The sequence below is a fragment of the Pteropus medius genome, unplaced genomic scaffold (genome assembly GCF_902729225.1).
Source record: "Pteropus medius unplaced genomic scaffold, Ma_sr-lr_union100, whole genome shotgun sequence".
Taxonomy (NCBI): domain Eukaryota; kingdom Metazoa; phylum Chordata; class Mammalia; order Chiroptera; family Pteropodidae; genus Pteropus; species Pteropus medius.
In genome coordinates this window covers 3,003,418-3,026,137 of record NW_024344240.1, presented here as the reverse complement: position 1 = coordinate 3,026,137, position 22,720 = coordinate 3,003,418, and the positions used below count along the sequence as shown (strand labels likewise).

At 44.8% G+C, this 22,720-nt stretch overlaps 1 protein-coding gene across 5 annotated transcripts in view; it reads left to right on the top strand.

Moving 5' to 3' along the window:
- The window catches only part of CHD7 (chromodomain helicase DNA binding protein 7), a 173,469-nt gene extending 152,516 nt beyond the window's left edge, over nucleotides 1-20,953 (top strand). For 4 of the 5 annotated variants that reach the window (XM_039868864.1, XM_039868865.1, XM_039868866.1 and 1 more), the window contains exons 24-38: nucleotides 4,072-4,161; nucleotides 4,633-4,736; nucleotides 6,076-6,205; nucleotides 6,608-6,680; nucleotides 6,838-6,895; nucleotides 7,548-7,776; nucleotides 7,993-8,201; nucleotides 8,327-8,995; nucleotides 9,850-10,010; nucleotides 12,079-12,306; nucleotides 12,513-12,956; nucleotides 16,062-16,283; nucleotides 17,349-17,489; nucleotides 17,692-17,796; nucleotides 19,057-20,953. In XM_039868864.1, the coding sequence (XP_039724798.1) occupies nucleotides 4,072-4,161; nucleotides 4,633-4,736; nucleotides 6,076-6,205; nucleotides 6,608-6,680; nucleotides 6,838-6,895; nucleotides 7,548-7,776; nucleotides 7,993-8,201; nucleotides 8,327-8,995; nucleotides 9,850-10,010; nucleotides 12,079-12,306; nucleotides 12,513-12,956; nucleotides 16,062-16,283; nucleotides 17,349-17,489; nucleotides 17,692-17,796; nucleotides 19,057-19,974 (3,781 nt within the window). In that variant the 3' untranslated portion in view covers nucleotides 19,975-20,953. The remainder of the gene's footprint in view (nucleotides 1-4,071; nucleotides 4,162-4,632; nucleotides 4,737-6,075; nucleotides 6,206-6,607; nucleotides 6,681-6,837; nucleotides 6,896-7,547; nucleotides 7,777-7,992; nucleotides 8,202-8,326; nucleotides 8,996-9,849; nucleotides 10,011-12,078; nucleotides 12,307-12,512; nucleotides 12,957-16,061; nucleotides 16,284-17,348; nucleotides 17,490-17,691; nucleotides 17,797-19,056) is intronic. The other variant, XM_039868868.1, reaches the window with a different exon arrangement.
- The last annotated feature ends 1,767 nt before the right edge of the window (nucleotides 20,954-22,720 follow it).

Here is a 22,720-nt window from a genome sequence, read left to right as displayed (position 1 = left end):
ACACACACAAAATTAAGACCGTTAAGCTGAGGTTGCTATCTTTGCACAGCCTTACTGTTTTTCTTGAATCATACCGAGTCACATGACAGCATTCCTTCAGATGACTGATTTTTACAATTGTGATAAAGATATATAACACAGTTTTTTAATTTTACTATTTTAACCACTGGTAAGTGTACAATTCATTGACATTAATTACATTCAAAATGCTATGTACCCATCACTACTATCTATGCCTAAAACCTTTTCATTGACCCAAATATAAACTCTGTATCATTAAACAGTAACATGCTTCCCCCCAACCCTGTGCCTCATCCCCAGGCCCCTGGCAACTACCGTTCTACATTCTGTCTCATAAATGGGCCTGGTGTAGGTGCCTCGTAAGTGGAATCGCACAGCATTCGTTTTTCTGTGTCTGCCTTATTTCAGGTTGAGCCATGCTGTAGCTTGTACCAGAATTTCATTTCTTTTTATGACTTAGTAACATTCCATTATGTGGACAGACCCCATTTGGTTTGTCCGTTCATCTGTCAAGAGGCCTTTGGGTTGATGGACACCTTTTGACTATTGTGGATACTGCTGCTATGATATTGTGGGTAACTAAGTTCTAACTGGTACGTGTCAGGGAATCGTGGTTCGCTTTATATGATCCTACTTTCAACTGACTGTTTTCAGCGGAGGGACTGGGAAATTTACATGTTATTGTTAGCTCAATAATACCTCAGTTGCCGGGTCCTTTTTCTCTTACCTATGAGCTTAGAATCATATTCCTTACCTTTATTTCCAGAACTGGATTATATATAATTGAAGAATATTGAATCTAAGTTTCTTTCATCGCTTAGAGCTGTGTTCACTGTCTCCATCTTAAACGAACACGCGCACGTGTTGACTCCTCTCCTGCTCTGAGCGTGCGTTATTCAGCACCAGTAGCTCGCTCCGCCGCTGAGCCACGCTCCCGCTTCCGGGCTCTGTGCGGCCGTGGGCAAGTTTCCTAACCCCTTCAAGACTCGCTTTCCATGGCAGTCAAGTAGAGCTCAGCAACAAGATTTCACTTGGATGAGGCAGGATATAAATAAATATATGTGTATCTCGCTTTTTAAAAGTAGCAACCAGCGTCTGAGCATATAACACTGCACCATGCCGAGAGCTTCCTGTGGGTTACATCTGAGCTGTCTCACATGGATAGCACTGTTCCATCCCCATATACCTGACAAGGAAACTGAGACTCGGTGCTTAAGGTCCCTCAGCTAGTTAAGGGACAGGGCCAGGCTGGGGACCCCAACCAGACCAGGGGGGTGCCTTCGCTCTTCCCCATCCACCTCAGAAACCTGCCTCCTCCTCCGGGCTGTCTCTCCTCCTGGAAGATAACTCCTGGAGAACACCTGCTGCCCCTGGCCCTGCTGACTGATGATTCTCATTCCTTTTAAATACAAAGGCACTTTCAGGGCCTACCTTTGACTGCTCTCTTTAGATTTTGACAAACAAGTATTTTCCTTCTTGAGTCTTCAAAACGATTACCTCAGACTATGTTGGTGCCTCAGAAACTGTTTCGTCGTTACTGCTGAAGCAGAATAGTTCTCCCTGAAATCCTGCCCCACTTACAGCTGTTAGAAGACTTCTGTTTCCTTGTGGTCTGTGTGAACTTGGGGTCAGTAGCCTTCTGAGTTCTGGATTCCGAGCAAACCCTAAGTGAAGTGGTTGAGTGTGGGAGCAGTGGCTCTGGTTCCCGGATCCCAGTGTGGTGGTGGTGGTTTTTAATTTTCTTTTGTAACGTCAGTGACAGACTTTCGTAGAGCACCCTCCATACTTGGTGTGCGAGATGTAACTGGCCTTCTTCTCACCTGCCTCCTTGGTCTCAGAAGAACTGGCGGTGCTCTCCATCTCCGGTCTGGGACAGGCAAGCGGTCCAGTTCTTCCTAGTGTCTCACTTCCTGAGATTCCTCAGGATCGGAAGTGAGGAGGTGTGCTAAGTGGTAAGAGAGAAAATAAGACCCAAATTGAGGACTTCCTAGAAAACAGCTGGCCAGTTAGTGCTCTTCAGAAGTTTCAAGAGACAAAGGCAAAGACGGTGGAACTGTAAAGGAGGCGAAGCGGACAGGACAGTGTAGTGCCATGTGCGTCCTAGACTGGGTGCCGGACCAGTAAACGGTCACTAGTGGGATAGCCAATGAGAGGTGAACGAGGTCTGGGGACCCATCCTGTCCCGTCTGACTTCACAGGTGCAGATTCCTTCGGGTCACAGCCCACCTCCCGTCCACCTTGTTACCCTGCCGGTACCTACCGTGTCTTCCCATAGGGGCACTGAGCTTGCCAGTCGTGTTGGTTTGAACTTTTTCCTCTAGAAAAAAGATGACATTAACAGTTAGTTCATAAACGTCTCCATGTGACTAAAATTCCTCCTACACTAATAAACTTTACCTCCCACCGAATGAAAGAGAAACCATTAGGATCCCTGCCACTGCACTGAGTTGTGGTGAATAAGAGAATCCAGCCCGGGCTGGGAGGGTGTTTCCTCTGCAAGTTCTCAGAATGGGCCTGAAAGCTTTTCTCCAACCAGAGAAGACAAAATGTGCCAGCCACAGAGACCCATGTTGTCACTTTTCCTTTTGCCGGTTCGGTGGCCCAGTCAATTTTTCATCTTATCAAGAGAAAGAAATCTTAAAAAAAAAAATGAGTTATCCAGAATGAGTGCTTAGCTTGGAATGTATTCAGATGTTTGCAGCCTCGCACTTTGCCTTTCTAGAGCCAACACTGGCCAGGAGAAGATCCTGGTGGAGAGGGAGGAGTGTCGTGGGGTAGCTACTCATGCGTGATCAGGAGCAGTCTGTTTTGGTGAAGCTGTCCCTACTTGTCACTTGATATTTTCAAGGCCAGTTACCACATCCTGAGAGGCAGTGTGAAGTGGTGAATGAAGTCAGAGGCCTAATTCTGAGTGGTCCACGCTCAAGGTGACTGTGACCTTGGCTATGCCACTTGTTTCTGTTAGCTTTGATTTTCGCTTTTGTAAAATGGGAACGGTAACTTTTCCCCCACTTCATCATAGGGTCATTGTGAAGCGGAAGTGAGCTGGTGTAGTAACTGTGACATGTTGGTTGAGAAGTGTGTACCAGATCGCTCAGCTGGGGAAGCAGTACTTGGTATCATCATTTACTCACGGCCGAGGAGGCAGCACCCAGGGCTGTCCGGCAGGAGACTTGAGTACAAATAGGCCTTTGGGATTTACCTGGTGGGCTTTATTGAAAGAGTTATGTTTGAGGCCATCGAGGAAGTCCAAGTGAGATTAAAAATCTGGTTCCTAGAATTCCAAGGGTTTTTAAACACCGATTCCTTGAAAATGACTAAGAACTTCAATGAATTTGACATATTTTAATCTCCTTTGTAATGTTTTATTATTATTTTTTAAGCTACAACTTAGGCTTCCGGGTAATGTAAACTACAAGGAATAAAAAATGTTTAATTAATATTCCTTAAGGGAGAAGAGCGAGGGCCCACCCCGGCCCACCCCCGCCCACCCCCATCGCCATCTTCCTTTCTCGGAAGCAAAGTTGTATAATCTGAAAAACCTGACATTCCATATTGAGGGTTTATTGTAAGGTAGTAAAACCAGATTTTATATCGCGTTTATTCCTACAACTTCTGATGTGCTTCCAAAAATGGTATTAAGGCAGCAGCTGAGGAAATTTTATGAGATAATGAAGCAGAACAGTTACTGAAAGCCATCTGCTCAGTTGTTTACAAACTTGCTTCAATACTTCAGAGGCAATGGTAGGGTACGTGTCTAAACTTCACAAGCTGCACTAGGTAGAACTAAATGAAGTGCGCCTGGGCTGGGCTGAGCTCGGTCCCTCTCTGTGCAGTGTGAGCGGTTGCCAGGCAGGCCTGTTGGAAGCCAGCAGAAAGCACCACACAGAGGTGATTATGTGCCACCATCTGTCACGCTTCAAGCCTACCATACAGCATGGCTAATCAGCCTTGGCAGGATGATGGATGAACAGCAGCAGCTGCCAAAAGCCACTGTTGGCAAACAGTCCTGAAGTTAAGAACTTTTCCCCCCTCCGTCTTCCTCTCCAGGGTCCTGCTGCGTGTCCGCATGCTGTACTACCTAAGACAAGAAGTTATAGGAGACCAGGCTGATAAGATCTTAGAGGGTGCCGACTCAAGGTTAGTGCAAGCGCACGTTGATTCTCTACCTCCCTGTGATAACCCGGGTGGTCAGAGCACATCGTGGATTATGTTTCAAAACCTTCATAAACTATTAGTAGCACATCTCTCTTTTTTTTTTTTTTTTGCATCTTGAATGCAGTGCTTGTCCTGTGAGCTTAGGGATGTGATGCGAATCGGGAAAAACTTGTTTGTATGTATGAGTGTACATACAAAGAGGTGTGAACTAAATCACTAGTGTTTTGAGATGACCTTTAAAATGGGACACTGGGTGATAAAGTTCATTTCTGGTCATGGTGGAAAGTGACTGACTTCTGCCCTTTCTTTTAACCTTTGCTCATTCTGCTCCACGATGCTCAGGTGCTTATTGTGGGAAGAGGGCATGGGAGTGTATGTATTATCTTCATTATGTGGAATTCTTTTTAATACTGGTATTTGTTTTAAGTATTACGCAAACGGTTGTCTTTATAGTGAGGCTGACGTGTGGATACCTGAACCTCTCCATGCTGAGGTCCCTACAGATTGGTGGGATAAGGAAGCAGATAAGTCTCTCCTGATTGGAGTGTTCAAACACGGTGAGTGACGTTTCTGTTGGACCACATCTTGACCATGTGGCTTTGTCTTTATTTAGAGCTCTTTGCATACTCTTTTCCAAAGTCATAATATTAATGAGGATAGTTCCAAAGGACTCTTGGCGTTTACCATTTTCCTGCACTAAAAATCTAATATGAACTGTAAATATCAGATGCTGTTTTTGAATGTTTGTTGAGTATTTGAGAAGAAAACATTTCTTTCTTGGCTGTAAATAAAACCAAAACCATATTTGTTTTAATAATAGCCAAATTGTCCTATAGCTCTCCCTAAACTTTGCCTCCAGCACGGCTCCCCTTGCCGGCTCTGCCAACCCGTGTCAAAGTGGACGGTGGGCTTAACCTCTGCTATTAATCTGTACAAGTGCCTCCTGGGCTTTGTTCCAAGCAATATTTCACAAATGTCAGTGCTGAGAACTCTCGGCTCCCCTGAGTGGGATGCAGCCTTGTTAACTTTGAAAGGCTGGGGATGCAGAACTGGCATGATATATACAGTGAGCGATTCCTGATTATAATCCCAATTCTCTGGGGGTCGCAGAGGTATTCTCAGCAGCCCAGCCTGACTAAAGGGGAGAATGATGGCTTATAAAACCTTTCATGATTACAGTTTGGCTTGCGGCTCTACAGCAGTTAGGAGCGGTGTGTTGTAGTACACATCCTAATTGAATTGTGCTGTTCTGCCTATGTACTGCAGCCGCGTTTTGTGAGCTCGGCCTAAAAATCATTTTCCCGCAGTGCACTGTTGGGATCTGCCATTTCCCATCTAGTCAGCTCGGGCAGTCAAAAAGCAAATTGCAGTTTGAAAACCATAGAGGGAACGGTGTCATCTTACTGACATGCATCATCCTAAACCTAATAAGACAGGTTCGCTGGCCTTACGAAGACAGGGGTTTTTCAGCCGGTGGTGCAAGTTCCTGCAGGACTGGAGCTGTGCACCAGGAGAATGGGGTGGACTCGGAGAGCCACTGCAGGGGTCAGGCAAGGACATTACAAAGCCTTTTAAATGTCAAGCAAAATTAGATCTTGGGGAAAATAAGGTCAAAAATCTTCCTTGTCATCTTGCAGTTATTCAGAAGCTGTGTTAGGAGTTGTGATCATTCTGATAACATCCCTGAAATGTAAATTGGCCCCCAAAATCTGCCCTGGAATTGAGGGCTCCGTAGAATGCTCTACTAAAATCAGGTTCTTTTAAATACAACATAAATGGTAATCTCGATTGAGAAATAAATAGAGTTCTTGTGTCGTGGTAGCATGTGAGTGTGTCAGTGACGGGCCTCTCTCTGTTTCTGTGTGTGTCTTCTGTGGGCTGCTGGGGCTGGCACAGGCTACGAGAAGTACAATTCCATGCGAGCTGACCCCGCACTGTGCTTCCTGGAACGAGTCGGTATGCCCGATGCCAAGGCCATAGCTGCCGAGCAAAGAGGAACAGACATGCTAGCAGATGGCGGTGATGGGTAAGAAGGACATTCTAAAATTTTAATAAACTTCATGTCAGCGTCACATCGATCGGCGGCGTCCAGCTCTTACACTGCGCTGCGCTCTGTGTTGCGCCTGATTTGAACTTCGCGACGTTTTCCCGTGCAGTCCGTTGGTATATCGTAACGATGATTTAAACGTGGTGTCTTATCTGGATGATCTGAAACTCATCTGTCTTTTCCAAACGACGACAGCCCCCTTCCTCCCACAGCTCCCCTCCCGCTGCTGCTGCGCTTTTAAACACACACAGAGAGAGAGAGAGGCTTTTGACGTCGAACCCAGAATTAAAAGTTGCATTAGGCAGATTGTTACTCTTCCCCAAGACCCCTTTACTCGCTTGCTTATCAGTGTGATTTAAACATTTTAAATATTTTCTATAGGGGAGAATTTGATAGAGAAGATGAAGACCCAGAATATAAACCAACCAGAACACCATTCAAGGATGAAATAGATGTAAGAACTTGAATATATTGACTTTTAGAGCACCAGTAAAATGTTATATACCCATATAAGACTTGTTAAACTTTATAAATAATGGCCTAGTCTTTAAAAGACAGAGCAACATGAAGCCCTAAATTAATATAGTACTGTTTCTTGCTTTGTTTTCAAGGAATTTGCAAATTCTCCTCCAGAAGATAAGGACGAATCCATGGACATGCGCGCCACAGGTATGGCTCCGTAAAAGCTCGCAGAGCAGAGCAGACGCGCTGTGCAGGCGTCACGTGTCAGGGACCTCAGCTGCTCTGTGACAGTGCCTCTCAGTGTGTTTTCATCTACAGTGACTCAACTCTTCTGTGAATAATTTTAATTCTTCTTTATTATTGGTTTTTTATGATTTTTTGGATTAAAATAATTTATGCATTTGGTTTATACCAGTTAGTGAAAACTTAAGCATCTTTAGAAATATATCTCTTAGGGATTGGGCATTTGGCAAATATCTGAATGATTGCCAATTCTATAAAAAATACTGACCTTTTGCCTAATGTAAAACCGTTAGCTAACAATTATGTGATCTTTTTTTTTTTTATGCAAGATTATTATATTACAAGAGAGGAAGCTTACAATGTAGTTTATGGTGTAAAGTATGTTTCTTTATGTAAGATTGATGTCGACTTGTTTTTTCCCTTAAGGAGTTAAGAAAGACGTAGTTTATAAATTGCATACTATTATTCCTTATTTATATTTTAAAAATGAGGGCACCGTGATGCCCTTTCTCACACTGTCATTTGAATGTTAATGAGTCATCTTGTTTTGATGGAAAATCCTGTGTATTGCAAGATTACAGCTACACATTTCAAAAATATTTTTCCACTTCCCCAGGCAAGCACAGTGAGAGTAATGCTGAGTTAGGCCAACTTTACTGGCCTAACACCTCAACCCTGACCACTCGTCTGCGCCGGCTCATTACTGCCTATCAGCGCAGCTACAAAAGGCAACAAATGAGGCAGGAGGCTCTGATGAAGACTGACCGGCGGAGGCGGCGGCCTCGGGAGGAAGTGAGAGCGCTAGAGGCGGAAAGGGAAGCTATAATATCCGAGAAACGGCAAAAGTGAGTTTTTTCAGGGTTTTACTCAACCCCTGGTACGATCCTCTCCTCTCTGCTCTTTTAGGCCTGCAGGAGGCAGGGGTCACACTCAAGATAAGGACCGTCCAAACAGCCTGTCTCTCCACCCCCAAAATAAGTACCGTGTATTAAGTTTAGGACAAATAGACTTTAAGCCTCTTTACTCAAGTACGGTTCAAGTCAATGTCTTCTTTCTAATAGGTGGACAAGAAGAGAAGAGGCTGATTTTTACCGTGTGGTATCCACGTTCGGGGTTATTTTCGACCCTATGAAACAGCAGTTTGATTGGAACCAGTTTCGAGCCTTTGCCAGACTGGACAAAAAGTCCGATGAGAGTTTGGAGAAATACTTCAGTTGTTTTGTGGCCATGTGTAGGCGCGTGTGTCGAATGCCCGCCAAGCCAGATGATGGTAGGTCCAGCCGGTCACAAAAGTTCTATACCGAAAGGCCAGTCAAGTGAAAACTAAGAAAGTGAATCATTTGAAAGCCTCCTTTGGTTTTTCCCAAGCAAATACGATTGTTCTCATGTTTTCAGAACCGCCCGACCTCTCCATGATCGAGCCGATTACGGAAGAGCGAGCCTCGAGAACCCTGTACCGCATCGAGCTGCTCCGGAGAATACGAGAGCAGGTTCTTCACCACCCACAGCTGGCGGACAGGCTGAAGCTCTGCCAGCCGAGCCTGGACCTGCCGGAGTGGTGGGCATGCGGAAGGCACGACCGCGACCTGCTGGTGGGCGCCGCGAAACACGGGGTCAGCCGGACGGACTATCACATCCTCAACGACCCCGAGCTGTCCTTCCTGGACGCGCACAAAAACTTTGCGCAGAACAGAGGGGCAGGCGCTATATCGTCCCTGAACCCACTGGCGGTCGGATTTGGCCAGGTTCCTGCCGTCATCTCATCCGCTCACGTTCAGGATGAGAAGGGGACGGGACAAACGGAAGGCAAAGTGGAGGAGTCTGAAAACGCAGCTGCCCACGACAGACCTGAGGGGAAAGAGGAGGAAGAAGAAACCGCCGGCGGGGAAAAGGACAGGAAGCAGGACCGCGAGGCTGAGGCCGGCGCCGTGAAGAACGAACTGAAAGCCGCGGAGGTCAGTGCGGACACGGGGCCCAAGTCTGTGTCAGAAAAAGGTTCTGAAGAGGACGAGGAGGAGAAGCTGGAGGACGACGATAAGTCCGAAGAATCTTCCCAGCCCGAAGGTACTGCCTGGCCACGCGGGCCCCTCTCCTGCCACTCTGCAGTTGCAGCATGTCACGTGACAAGGGCTCTGTCTGTGTTTTTCGGGGGTAATTAGTGTACATTTTCTTCCGTGAAGGGATGCTGTCAGGTCGTGCTTAGACGTTTGTTCTGCTCTGATGTGGCATGGAAACATATTTCCAACAAGTTAAACTCTCAGAAGAGTTTTACGGACACAGCAGTTTCTGGGTTAAGGATACAGGTTAACTTTATAGTTGCAGTGTCTTAAAAATGACAGGCGGTTTTTATTTGGACAATTAAATGTGGGGGAGAAGTGTCATCTACTGAGTATTTACTGGTAATTATTTTAAGCAGTTGCTTAATTTATTTCGTTTTAATAAAAAAGTGAAGGGTAGGACATTAAAAATAACCAGTGTTTCCCTAAGTCACAGGGAAAGTCACTTGTGCTGTACCAGACACAAGTAAAAATAAGGCGTATCGTCCTCTTCTGCTGGAGCTGGAACTTTGAGCTTAGCCAGCCGTTTTTCCTACGTGGAGGGACTTGGGCTCTTGAGTCAGAGACTTGGTTGTCATTCAGCCTCCTCCGAGATTTCCCTGCACAGTGTCAGATGTCCAGTGACATAACCTTCCTAAGCCTCTGCTCCTTCATCTATAAAATGGGAATAACCATCTCCATGAAAGGGCCGTCACAAGCTTTAAACGACAAGGTTTACAAAGTGCCTAAGACCATTGTAGCTATATCGTGGGTACTCAGTAGAATGGAGCATTGGTATTCACATTTTTCATCATGCCCTTTCTAAACTTCTTTTTCAGTGATGTTCTGGTTGTGACTAATGCACATTAACTCATTTCTCAGCAGGAGCTGTCTCTAGAGGGAAGAATTTTGATGAAGAAAGCAATGCTTCCATGAGCACTGCGAGGGACGAAACCCGAGATGGATTCTACATGGAGGATGGAGACCCATCGGTAGCTCAGCTTCTTCACGAGAGAACATTTGCCTTCTCATTTTGGCCCAAGGTCCGTGGATTTTATGTTGTTTTGTTGACCAAAAAAGAGTGGGGGTGGAGGGTAAACTTGGACGCAGTGTATGAAGACGGTAGATTTTTCTCATGTTTCAAAGAGTGATCTGGAAAATCCCAAAGAAAAAAGTCTGTAGAGCACTTTTGTAATAGGATAGGAAACGTGACATGAAGGAAAAATAATAAGAAATAGAACTGTTTATATGGATCTTTGGCTCCTTGAGGAGGATTTTTAGGTTAATGATCATGTTGTCCACTATGGTCTATGAATTATTGTTTCAACAGACATACCCTTTGACAAAATAAAATGTGTGGACTTTAAAAAAAATTATTTTATCGTGGTAAAAAACACATATCATGAACTTTATGATCTTAACCAATTTCAAGGGTATAGATTAGTCGTCTTCCGTATGTTCATTTCGTTGTGAAACAGATGTCCAGACCTTTGTATCTTGCACAACTGAAACTTTCCACCCATTAAACAACCTCTTTTTGACGCGCCTCCCCTTCCCCCAAAGCACACATTCCTGGCAACCCCTGTTCTACTTTTTGTCCTGCAAATTTGACTACCGTAAGTGGAATCATACAATAGTTGTCCTTTTCTGACTGGCTTATTTCGCTTACCGTAATGTTCTCAAGGTTTATCCAGGTCATAGCATGTGACAGAACTTCTTTCCTTTTTTGGGCCAAATAATATTCCATTGTGTGTATAGACCACATTTTCTTTATCCATTCATCCATCGTTGGGACTTTTGTGTTCCTTGCACCTCCTGGCTTACTATTGTGCCACTGTGAGCCTGAGTGCACTGACATCTCTCCGCGATCGTGCTTCGGTTCTTTTGGACATACAATCAGAAATGGCATTGCCGGGTCACGCGGTAGTTCTTAGGTTTTCTGAGGCACCTTCATCGCACCATCTACAATCCTGCTAACGATGCACAAGGAGAAATGTGTGAACCTATAAAACTGTATGTTTTAATTTTTCTTAATCTCAAGTAGAACTTTCGGATTCAAGGCAACTTCTGTATTGGGAAGCCTAGTCGTCTTTGCTTGGGAGAGGGCGGGCTGTTGATCCATTTGGTCCAGTACAATGCGGTAATTCCAAATGTAGTTCTCTTTAACCAAAAGCAAACTGGAAATTACTTTTTCGGCTAACTAGCATAATTTTATAATTATATCCCTGTGTAATTTGGGTCTGTTTCAGGGCAAGGAAATAATCATCCTAATCACCATAGCAGGGCTATCTGGTTTAAAATAAGCAACATAAAAACTACTTCAATTGACTCATCCCCAGTCTGGCCTTCCATAGTGTGAGCTGCTTAAGAAACAATATGAAATTTTTAACCGAAGAGTGCAGTAGCGAAGATGTCTTTCCCTCTGCGTACCCTCTGACTTTCCCCGTTGTGCTACCCTCCCTCATCGGGCGTAGAAAAGAGTTCCCCAGATCGGTCAGGTCTGTAGTAGCAGGCACTTTTAATCTATGGGAACTGGGTCTAAGAGCTGTAATTAGAAATTTTTAATGTACACGCTTCAGTGAAATTTGAAGTGATAATAGGTGGGGGATGCAAATTGACATTCATTAGGTGTTCCTAGGTTGGTGCCCATTTCATAATGCTGAACTTTATTAATAGTGACGCTAATGATGTCCCACTTCCTGGGACAGACTGGGGTCCCGCCGGTGGATCTGAAGCACCGGAGCGTCGAGAAGCTAATGCAGGGTTCCATTGTTATCTTGTTATCTGCCGACATTCACCGACAATTCTTCAGCTTGACTAAAAGCTACTTTTAAAACATGGGGACATTTTAGAGGTGCCGGTAGCGTAATGTTTCCTGATTTGTGTGGTTCAGTGTTCATAATTGAAGAACATTAGGTTTTCTGTATTGGGGTTACCTTAGGACCCTCCACCATGACAAAGCACTTTGGGCGGATGCTTGTTTCCTTTACTTTTTGCCCACCAATGACTTTTAAACCTTTTGTGCTCTTTAGTATCTCAGTGGAAATATTTATCTAGTCATTTTCACCCGGTCTTTGTTACAGTTTCATGTGACTTTTCTTCTCCCTCTAGGATCGAGTAATGATAAACCGATTAGACAACATCTGTGAAGCAGTGTTGAAAGGCAAATGGCCAGTAAACAGGCGCCAGATGTTTGATTTCCAGGGCCTCATCCCTGGGTACACGCCGCCGGCTGCGGACAGTCCCCTGCAGAAGAGGAGCTTCGCTGAGCTGTCCATGGTCGGTCAAGCGGGCATCAGTGCGAGCGAGGACCTCACCAGCTCCCCTCAGTTGTCGAAGGTAGGCACGAGCGCTTTGTTTGCGCAGTTTAAAGTTCTCCAGATTTCGTGTTTCCCTGGTCTTGCTGAGAAATACGGCTGCTGTGTCCTCAGCCCTTTTCAATGTCATGAATGTTCAGTGCCCTAAGCTTCTTGTCTTTGCATCTGAAAGCCAACCCACGTGGCCGATGCATTCAGGCTCATTGTTTTGTTGGGATTTTTCAATAGGAAGATGCCCTTAACCTCTCCGTCCCTCGCCAGCGGAGAAGGAGGAGGAGAAAAATTGAAATCGAGGCCGAAAGAGCTGCTAAGCGGAGGAACCTCATGGAGATGGTCGCCCAGCTCCGGGAGTCCCAGGTGGTCTCAGAAAACGGACAAGAAAAAGTCGTAGATTTATCAAAGGCCTCGAGAGAGGCGACAAGCTCTACCTCAAATTTTTCATCTCTTACTTCAAAGTTTATCTTGCCTAGTGTCTCGACACCAGTGTCTGATGCCTTTAAGACTCAAATGGAACTGCTCCAGGCAGGTCTGTCACGCACACCCACGAGACATCTGCTTAATGGCTCCCTAGTGGATGGAGAGCCTCCCATGAAGAGGAGGCGGGGACGGAGGAAAAACGTGGAGGGCCTTGATCTGCTTTTCATGAGCCACAAACGGACGTCATTGAGTGCAGTAAGTTCCGGAGCTCACTTCCGTTTGATGGCCCATGTTGATGGCCAGGGTCCCTGTACTGTTGATGACACTGGTCTATGTTCCTTTCAGTGACATGGCCTTAAAGCTGGCTTCTTCCACTAAAGAAATAGAATTACAATGAGGAGAGTCATGATTCTGAGCTGGAAAATTGTGTTGAGCATTGATACAGATCACTCGGCCTGAACCAAATGTAGCCGGAGGATTTATTCTTCCCAAGATCCTGATATATTGATTACTCTCGGAAGACTAGCCCTGAACAGAAACACGTCCTCCTGAGCCTTTAATTGTTACTTCTGAACTCTTGAGGTGGAAAAAGCTTCTGTTGTTAAAAATACTGATTTTTTTGAGCCTGGCATTTATGAGATTAATATAAAGGTTTAGTTTTAGATTTTAAGATTTATACTCATATATAAAGTTAGTGATGGCAAATTCTCCTATCTCTATAACTAGATATTTTAAAAATCTCATCTGAATAAAGATCCGTACCAGTTTAGGTTTGAATGAAATGTACGTGCCAATAGATTTTAGCCTTTTTTTTTTTTTTTTTTTTTTTTGGCCAATTTAAAAGAAATAAGTACAGTGTAATCAAAATTCTCTTCCCTAAACTATGTCAACCATGGCACCTAAAAACGTGCCCTGTAACTACTGATGGAGATTTTGCCCCTAAGAACTCAACTGCGCGCAGCCCCTTTAAAGGGCTAATTCGTGCTGGACAGCGCGCGTGGGTCGGGGTGAACCCAGATCAGGGTGGAGGCGCTGGGGCTTCTGCCTGTGCCTGAGGGTCTAGGGACAAGGACGAGCTCCTCCGCTGGCGGGACATAGTTCAAGAAATGCTGAAGTTTGAAACTGAGGGAAGACAGTTGTTTGTTTTGATGTGTTTTTTCTCATTCCATCCCTGTTCTTATTTGCCCATTTTCTATTTCTTGAACTTAGAGAAAGCTTAGTAAAAGAGTAGGAAAAGACGTGGTTGAGTTAAAGGCTAGGAATGATAAAATAGCATTTGCTGGCATTCGTCCCCGGTGGGATCTGATTAAAACAGACGCATCCAGACGGTTACAGTTAATTTTCAAAATTCATCACCAATGCACCAGTTGTAGCAACGGTCATTTTTGTTGAGCATATGATGACTTTTAGAATCTTGTGAAAATATACCTGGTCATGGATCAGCTGTGGCTGGTCGTTCTCTAAGTTAAAATACCATTTCTAGGCGTGTGCTCCCCAAAGTTGCATCTCTAGCGATTAGCCTTCCTGCTTGAAACCACTATGTTAACACTTCGATGGATTTTGTTCACCGAAAATTCTTCCTTTGTAAACATCAGCAAATTGGGAGATTTCTGCAGTTCACATCTCTCTTCATTTACTGTTGTGTTTAATATTTGAATCTCGGCACATGCTTGTTTGGGGACCAAGCGTCAGGAATTACTAGTCATTGCCATTGCTATTTTCCTATTGTAGTTATAAATACAACTATATTAAACCGAAGGCTGACTTTATTCATTTTACATATTTTAAGCCATCCCTAAGAATTTATCGATATTTTCCTGTTTCTGAGGTCACATTTAGCAACTCAGCTCAAAACTCCAGATAGAGAATATATTTAAAAAAATTTTTTTTAACCATCAGATGTTGGAATTTGGGGATTCCTCATTTGGTATTGTAGAGGGTTATGTGCATATGCGTGAAGTAGAAGGGAAATGCTGACTGATCTATAAATAAATTGAGTGGCAAAGGGGTGTAAAGGACTACAGTGGTACTTATGTGGAACAATACAAATGTTAAGATCTTGTCTGGTGTCAGCACTCAAGCTGGAGATCATTTTGTGCTGCCATGAAAAATAAGGGTGCAGCCGCCATGCGTTGAGCAACATCGGGAGCTGGCCCTGCCCCTGTGCCAGGCCCTGGGATGAGAAGAATAAAGGCCTGACAGGCGTTTGCACTAGAGAACTCGGTGTTCCAGATAAAGAATGTCTCATGGTGGGAATGGCAAACAGTGGACATGGGGAGAAACAGATGAGGAAGTTTCCCTAGAGATGGTCATGTTTCAGTTAACTTTTAAAGATTGTGTAAGAGTCGGTCATTTGAGAAGAGAGGGCAGGGAGGGAGTGCAAAGGGCCTGAGGCTAGAGGGAGCCTGTTGTGCTTGGTAAACAGAGTTAGTGGCTGGGGGATTCGTGAGTAGGAGAGCGAGGTTCAATGGAGATGAGCTTGGAGACAAAGTGGGATGCAAGTCATGGAGGATTCTTAATCGCCATGCTGAAGAACCTGGATTTTGTAGTGAAGGTGATGGGGATTCAGTTATTGAAAGCGGCTACATCGGAGAGAGCTGTGACATAGCGTTTGGAACTAGGAGGTGTACGTTCTAGAAAAACGACTCCGATATAGCAATGTAAAGGTCGGACTGAAGGAGGTGGACTAGATCAGGGAGACCATCTGGGAATATTGCAGTAATGTGGATGGGAAGCGAGGACAGCCTGAGCCAACACTGGAGCAGTCGGAATGGAGAAATGGGCTGACCTAAAAGATGTCTGGAGGTTAAAAGAACAGAGTTTGAGGACCAGTCGCTGGGCGGTGGTGGAGTCTGGACTTCAGTTAGAGTTGATCCTCTCGGTGCCGCCACACAAACCTAACACAGAATGCTGGACCACCCACAAAATCGTTCTGTTCACAGGGTGCCAGAGAGCTCCGAGTGAAGCTGGCTTTTGGAACAGTTCTTTAATTAAAAAATTTTTAATGACGTTTATCTGTGGATCCCCAAGAGAGATTGCGAGGCTGCCTTTCGTGCACATCAAGCTCTGACCGAGCTGCCCGTGTCGTATATTCCTGGTGGCTTGCTTAAGATCTCAAACACGGAGCGCTGATGAACTGTGAATTTTCTGCCTAATTACTAATTCTACAGTGTGAAGAATGATATTTAAAGTTCCATCTTCTAATTTCAAAGTTGTTCCAAAACTGACATTGTTTCAAGTAACTTTTTTCTCTTTTTTGATCAAAGATCCGTTATGCTTAGATAGCATTTTGTTGGGATAGAACGTTGTCAGAATCTTTCTCTCCATGTGAGAATTCAGACTGTTTTCAACTTCCTGCAGGAGGATGCTGAGGTGACCAAAGCTTTTGAAGAAGATATAGAGACCCCACCGACAAGAAACATTCCTTCTCCTGGGCAATTGGACCCCGACACACGGATCCCTGTTATAAACCTCGAAGATGGGACAAGGCTGGTGGGGGACGAGGCTCCTAAAAATAAGGACTTAGTCGAATGGCTGAAGCTGCATCCTGCTTACACTGTTGATATGCCAAGTTATGTACCAGTAAGTGTTACGGAGCTCACAGCGGCGGGGAGTCTAGCTAGGACAGTCCTTTTCATTCTCCCATACAACATAGAAATCTCGGGTCCCCCGGCCTTGCTTGCATGTCTCCCCTCTCGAAAGTTTCCCGGTTTTTGTCATTGTATGTTCTGCATTAGAGAAACCAGCTTCAGGCCTGTCCTGTGTGAAGGGCAGCCTTGTAGTTATTCGAAGATACCTATTATGCATTTCCTTATTTTTTCCATCTCTCCCCAAACAGACATGATCTCTTCAGTTATTCTTTGCCTGGCGTGGTTTTGAGGTGGTATCATTACTGAGCTAACACTCATGAATGCACTTTAATTGGTCTCCAGCCCAGGTCCGACCAGCACAGAATACTGTGAAGCTGTTACCTGCAGAGATTTGAACAGCTCAGGCAGCCCAAGACTTTATTAGCTTCTTTTTTTAAGCACGTAACACTTATGCCTTAGATTAAACATATTAGACATTATCTCCGGATGATTCGTCCATAAACTGTTTGCTAGCTAGCAAGGCAAATCTTTTATTTATGCCATACTTATGCGATTTCATTTTTTTAAACTTAAATGTAGGGTTTTACGTGTCGTGTTATTGGGTTCAGCCTGAGTTGAGTTCCTGCCACTCAGGATGCCCCTCCGGCAAAGGTCCTTTTCGGCCTCGGTTGGTTCTCCTCACGCGCAGTCTTGTGTCGTGGTTGTGATACCATCTCTGTGTTTATTCAAGTCACTGAGTACAAATTAGCAAGGGTGCTAGAGAACGTTTCCTTTGAAATTACCACGACTTAGTTGAACATTTGAAGTGAAGACTGTGAGCAGGGTTATGGACAGACAAAAGTGAAAGCAGATTCTGAGCTTACATGTTTGTTTCATTCCTTAGTGTACAGGGGAAAACATAGGACTTTTCCCTTTCAAAGAAAAGTGTGGTTTCTAGTAGTTAGAACAGTTCTTGAAACTTCCATAGTAATTGGAAATGATATGACTGTCATTTATACAGGAAAGAGTAGGTATTAAGTGTAATTTTACTAAATACGTATTTTTTATTTTTTTGCAGAAGAATGCAGATGTGCTGTTTTCCTCGTTTCAGAAACCGAAACAAAAACGACATAGATGTCGAAACCCTAATAAATTGGATATAAACACTTTGACAGGAGAAGAAAGGGTTCCTGTTGTCAATAAACGAAACGGGAAGAAGGTAAACGCGGGAGGGGCCGTGAGCGCAGCGATTTCTCGTCCCCAAAAAAGTATATTATCCCAACATCTTTTATTTTTTTACAAAATCGCATTTCTTCCAGAATACACGCATATGACATGTGTACGTATCTGTGCGTGTGTAGGCGGAGGAGGGGCGGGGTAGAACTGACGTGTTTAAAGTGTGTTCCGGTGCCTCTCCCCAGATGGGCGGGGCCATGGCGCCTCCCATGAAGGACCTGCCCAGGTGGCTGGAGGAGAACCCCGAGTTTGCAGTTGCTCCGGACTGGACCGATATAGTCAAGCAGTCTGTAAGTACGAACTCCGCGTGTCTGTCGAGAGAGGTATCTCAACGCAGCTGCGTTCCTGAAGTTTTTTTTATTTTCTGTTGGCCATTAATTATTCACTTACAACTTACTCTTACCTTAAAAGAATTGGCATAATACATCATGAATACATCATCGTGTCTTGTGTAAATACATCATTAATCCATTGTGGGTTAATCAGACAGCTCCGATTTAAAACGACTGGATAGAAATACAGATTCGCAGGGTTAGAGGCGGACTCAGCACAGGGCGATGCCCGAGGTGGACCTAGTTAGCAGTCTGCCGTGGGGCATGATGTATGGTGGTTGAGATCATTAACGTTAGCTGTGACTTCTGATATTAAAATAAACAAAAAATACAGTAGTTCCGCCAAAATGTTTCTCACTATTTCCTTTTAAAATTAATTTGTTAATGATGTCTTGATTCTTGTTTGTTTGAAGTATACAGTAAAACTGCTTATTTTTCTCTTGACGTACAGTTCTATCGGTCTTAACACACGTATGGTTTTGTGAGCTGCCACCATAATCAGACTATGGACAGCTCTGTACCCCGCCCCCCAAAAAGATTTCTTTGTGTTGTTCTCTCCACCACCATCCCTGGCCCCTGACAACTGCAGATCTGTTCTGCATCTCTAGAGTTCGGGCTTCTTGAGGCTGCCGTCTAAACAGAGGCAAAACGTATGTAACCGTTAGTTTCACTTACCACACTGAGATTCATCCACGTGGTCGCACGTGCCAGAAGTTTGTCCCTTTTCATTGTTGAGCATCCTCCATCGCGTGGCTGAGCCCCTCCCGGCGTGTGGTCGTCAGCCACGGAGATCTCTCTGGGCCACGTGTAGGTCTGGGCAGTTATGCGTACAACTGCCATAAATATTCATGTCCGGGTTTTGGTGTAAACCTAAGTTTTTGTTTTTCTAGGGTAGGTACCAAAATGTAATTTTAATTAAGTTTTCTGTTGCAGCTCCCTTCTCGAGTTAGTTATGATGCAGATAACGACATTCACCTCACTGATGGAGTAGCCTTTAACAGTTTTTCTGCAACTCAGCATAATTCAGTGATCTAACGTAACGCTAAAATATAGACTTTTTGCTTTCGTAAGTTTTAGCATTGCACTTTTAGAGTAGAAACAATTGCTTATGTATTTCCATTCGAAATGTTCATTTTCAGATCGTCACAAAGGCCCGCATCGAAGTTAAGTTTTCTTTAGCAGATTGACAGCCACTGTTTGCCTCTCCGTTTCCTTCAGGGTTTTGTTCCCGAGTCGATGTTTGACCGTCTTCTCACTGGACCCGTGGTGAGGGGGGAAGGAGCGAGCAGAAGAGGGAGGAGGCCCAAGAGCGAAATCGCCAGAGCCGCTGCAGCCGCCGCCGCGGTGGCCTCCACGTCAGGAATCAACCCCCTGCTGGTGAACAGCCTGTTCGCCGGAATGGACCTGACGAGCCTCCAGAGTCTCCAGAATCTCCAGTCGCTCCAGCTGGCAGGTCTCATGGGCTTCCCTCCGGGACTGGCAACAGCTGCCACGGCCGGAGGCGACGCTAAGAATCCTGCCGCCGTGCTGCCCCTGATGCTGCCGGGCATGGCGGGCCTGCCCAGCATGTTCGGGCTGGGCGGGTTGCTCAACAGCCCTCTCTCCGCTGCTGCTGGAAACACCACTGCTGCTTCGAGTCAAGGAGAACCGGAAGACGGCACCTCAAAAGGAGACGAGAAAGGAAATGAGAACGAAGAAGAGAACAAAGACTCTGAGAAAAGCACAGACGCTGTTTCGGCTACTGACTCTGCGAATGGATCTGTTGGTGCTGCTACTGCCCCGGCCGGGCTGCCCTCCAGCCCGCTCACCTTCAACCCTTTCCTCCTGTCCACCATGGCCCCGGGCCTCTTCTACCCATCCATGTTTCTGCCTCCAGGACTGGGAGGATTGACACTGCCTGGGTTCCCCACGTTAGCAGGGCTTCAGAATGCCGTGGGCTCCAGCGAAGAAAAGGCCCCCGACAAGGCCGAGGGGGGCACCTTTCAGGAAGAAGAGAACTTAGAAGGCAGCGATGCCGAGGAGACCCTGGATAAGACTGCGGAGTCCTCCATCTTAGAAGACGAAATAGCACAGGGTGAAGAGCTAGACTCACTTGAAGGGGGGGACGAAATAGAAAACAATGAAAATGATGAATAACCAGTACCAGTTCCAGTTAAAGTGTTTAAAACTTTTGACAAGTGGTAGTCCTACTGTTTACACTCACAGTTAATGTTCATACCTAGTTTTATAAGCTGTTCTGTAACATAGTGTAGCAAACAAAGAGAAAAAAGTCCAAGTCATGTTATACAGGTGTCAAAAGGTATCTCGGTCATTAAGTATTGTGCAGTGCATTATTTATTATCCCTAGGAGAGATGAAATTTGAGAGGTGATCATGTCTTTTTAAGGAAACTTACATAATGCTCTGCTTTTTTTTTTTTTTTTTCCTTTATAACTTTTAGGTTCGTGGTATTATAATAAAACAATTGTAACTAGGTAATAATGGAAGGAAGTGCTACTCAAAAATGAGGTGCTCTCTTAATTTTTTAACTAATTTTTTTTTTTTTTTTTTTTGCTGTGAAGGTCAAGATGAAATTTACCATACATATCATACTCGCTCCCTCGTTTCCCTTCTTGACTGTATGGGGCTCCCACGCGTGCGTATCCACACACACCCACACACTCTGACAATCTCCACGTTAGTGTGAACGTCTCTGTCCCGAGGCGCAGCAATAATAAGGCAGCTGTTGAATGTGAAGGGTCCCTTTGTAAACTAACCTGCTGGGAGGGTTCTCGCCAGACCGAACTACAGTTCCATTGTCGCGTGGTCTCGTAATGCACTGGTATAAACAAAATAAATAGATGAATAAATAAAGAGTGAGAGAATAGAGAATCAGGTACCTTTTTTAAATTAAAGGACTTTGTTACTTTAGCCACAAAGCTAAAACAGCATTACCTCAGCTCTAAACTAGCCTTGAAGTTTACAGACATGACTTTGTAAATGTATTGTTTTTCTTTGTCGTGATGTCCTTTTATTTTTTTTCTGAAAACTGCTATCATGTAAGATAAAGTGTAAATTGCTGCCAACTGTAGTAATGACGCTTTTAATAAAAGTGACCCACGATACGCAGAAACGTAGTTGCAGAGTGCAGTGTGAGGGGCGCCGTGCTCACGCTGTGCTTCTGTGTTCGCGGTGGATGCAGACGCAGCGTTCTGGCCTTTGTGCAGTTCCTCGACATGTCCTCTTCTGCTAGATTAGCTGTTGGTAATAGGCTAAACTGATTGTCTTCGGACTAGGCAGGAGGAAAAACCTGAAATTACCTTCACGTAATTCCACTCCGGATATCTCAACAGAACCACACACAAAAACCTCCTTTTACTGAGAAGACTTAAAAATGTGAGCAGCGTCTGATAACGTGGTACACCAAAGAACAAAGGGCAAAAGAAAAACGAGGCTTTATTAGGCGCAATATCTAGGTCATTTATCCTTGGTTAATGGGTAGAAATAACACAATGCCGGAGTGTCAGCAAGGGACACAAAGGCGCTCTGGTGTCCCGCAGACCCGTGCCTGATGCCAGACCCTGGAGGACTTGTACGGGAGGAGAGGGCCCCGCTTCCGCCAGCACCCACAGGCCCGAGTGCTGCCGGCTCAGCTCGTGCGCCCTTATGACCTTTGATATTCGAGGTAAAATATAATTTGAGAGCTACTGTTTTCACCTTTTCGTGTCACCTGACCAAACACAAAGCCGTGTTTCCATGCAGTGCGGGAGAGGAAGAGATGCCGCCCGCAGTTCTGTGCCTGTCGCCTCCCCACACGGCCTCCCCCCGGGTCCACCAGAGCCCACCCCCACCTGACGTGTCACAAGACGGACTCCACATCCCTTTTTGACAGTGGGGTTCGCTTAATTTATAGCCCAAGATGAAGTTTTACCCGGTATGATTCCGGAGAAGGAACGGCTTGAAACTCCCACCTTAGAGATCCTGGGGTCACTTTTAACCATCGTCATTGTCATCATCATCCCTTGAAAGTTACCAAGTGGACAGTGTGCACTGGAGGAAAGTGCCTTTAAGAGAATATCCTCTGAAATGGAATTCTTTGAACGTGGAAAATAAAACTAGATCTGCACAAAGTACAGGAAATTTAAATATTTAAATAGCTGAAAGGAATTTGTTTTAAGCCTTAAAATAAGACTTTAGGCAGGGAGACTGTGTTTAATAAAATGAGTTATAAAAGAGCCTTTAAAAAAATTCTTATATTGAAAGTTTTCCTACGACCTCTGTAAATAGAGCATATGGCGTGACTGTCGCTGGTAGAAGATGCTAAGACCAGTGATGGTCGTCAGAGCAAAGGCATCATTGCTTGTGGCCGGAGGGAACCCTGAGCGGACAGACGGTCAGCCGCAGGCTCTGCACGTCCTCTGGGGTTCGTCTTCGCCAGGCTTTAAAGTCATTCAAATTTCCACGTTGGCAAATGCTTTTTTTCTCTTTAATGGAATTAATTCTTGATAAGAGATCTTGAACTGACTAAGTAAGAAATATTTTAAACGCAATCTGGTACTTAATGCTAACTATAACATTTGTCGTATGCTCAGTATAACTTGAGCGCTGAGGTACGAAGTGCTTCCCATGGCTTTACTGCTTAATCGTCACTTCTCTGTGAGAGAAATGCTGTTTTTCCATGAGGAAACTGAGACTTGGAGGGTTTAAGTAACTGGCCAACAGTAATTATAGGAGCCGCATTTAAACCCAGGCAGTCTGACTTCAGAGCCTGCTTACGCTGTCCTGAGTTACTGTACTCAGGTCTCTGAAAGAAAATCGTTATATAATAATGAGCTAAAGTGTTTGGGCATCTTTGTTTTTACCTTTTTCCCCCAGATGCCTCCATAAGGAATCTTAAGTTGGAG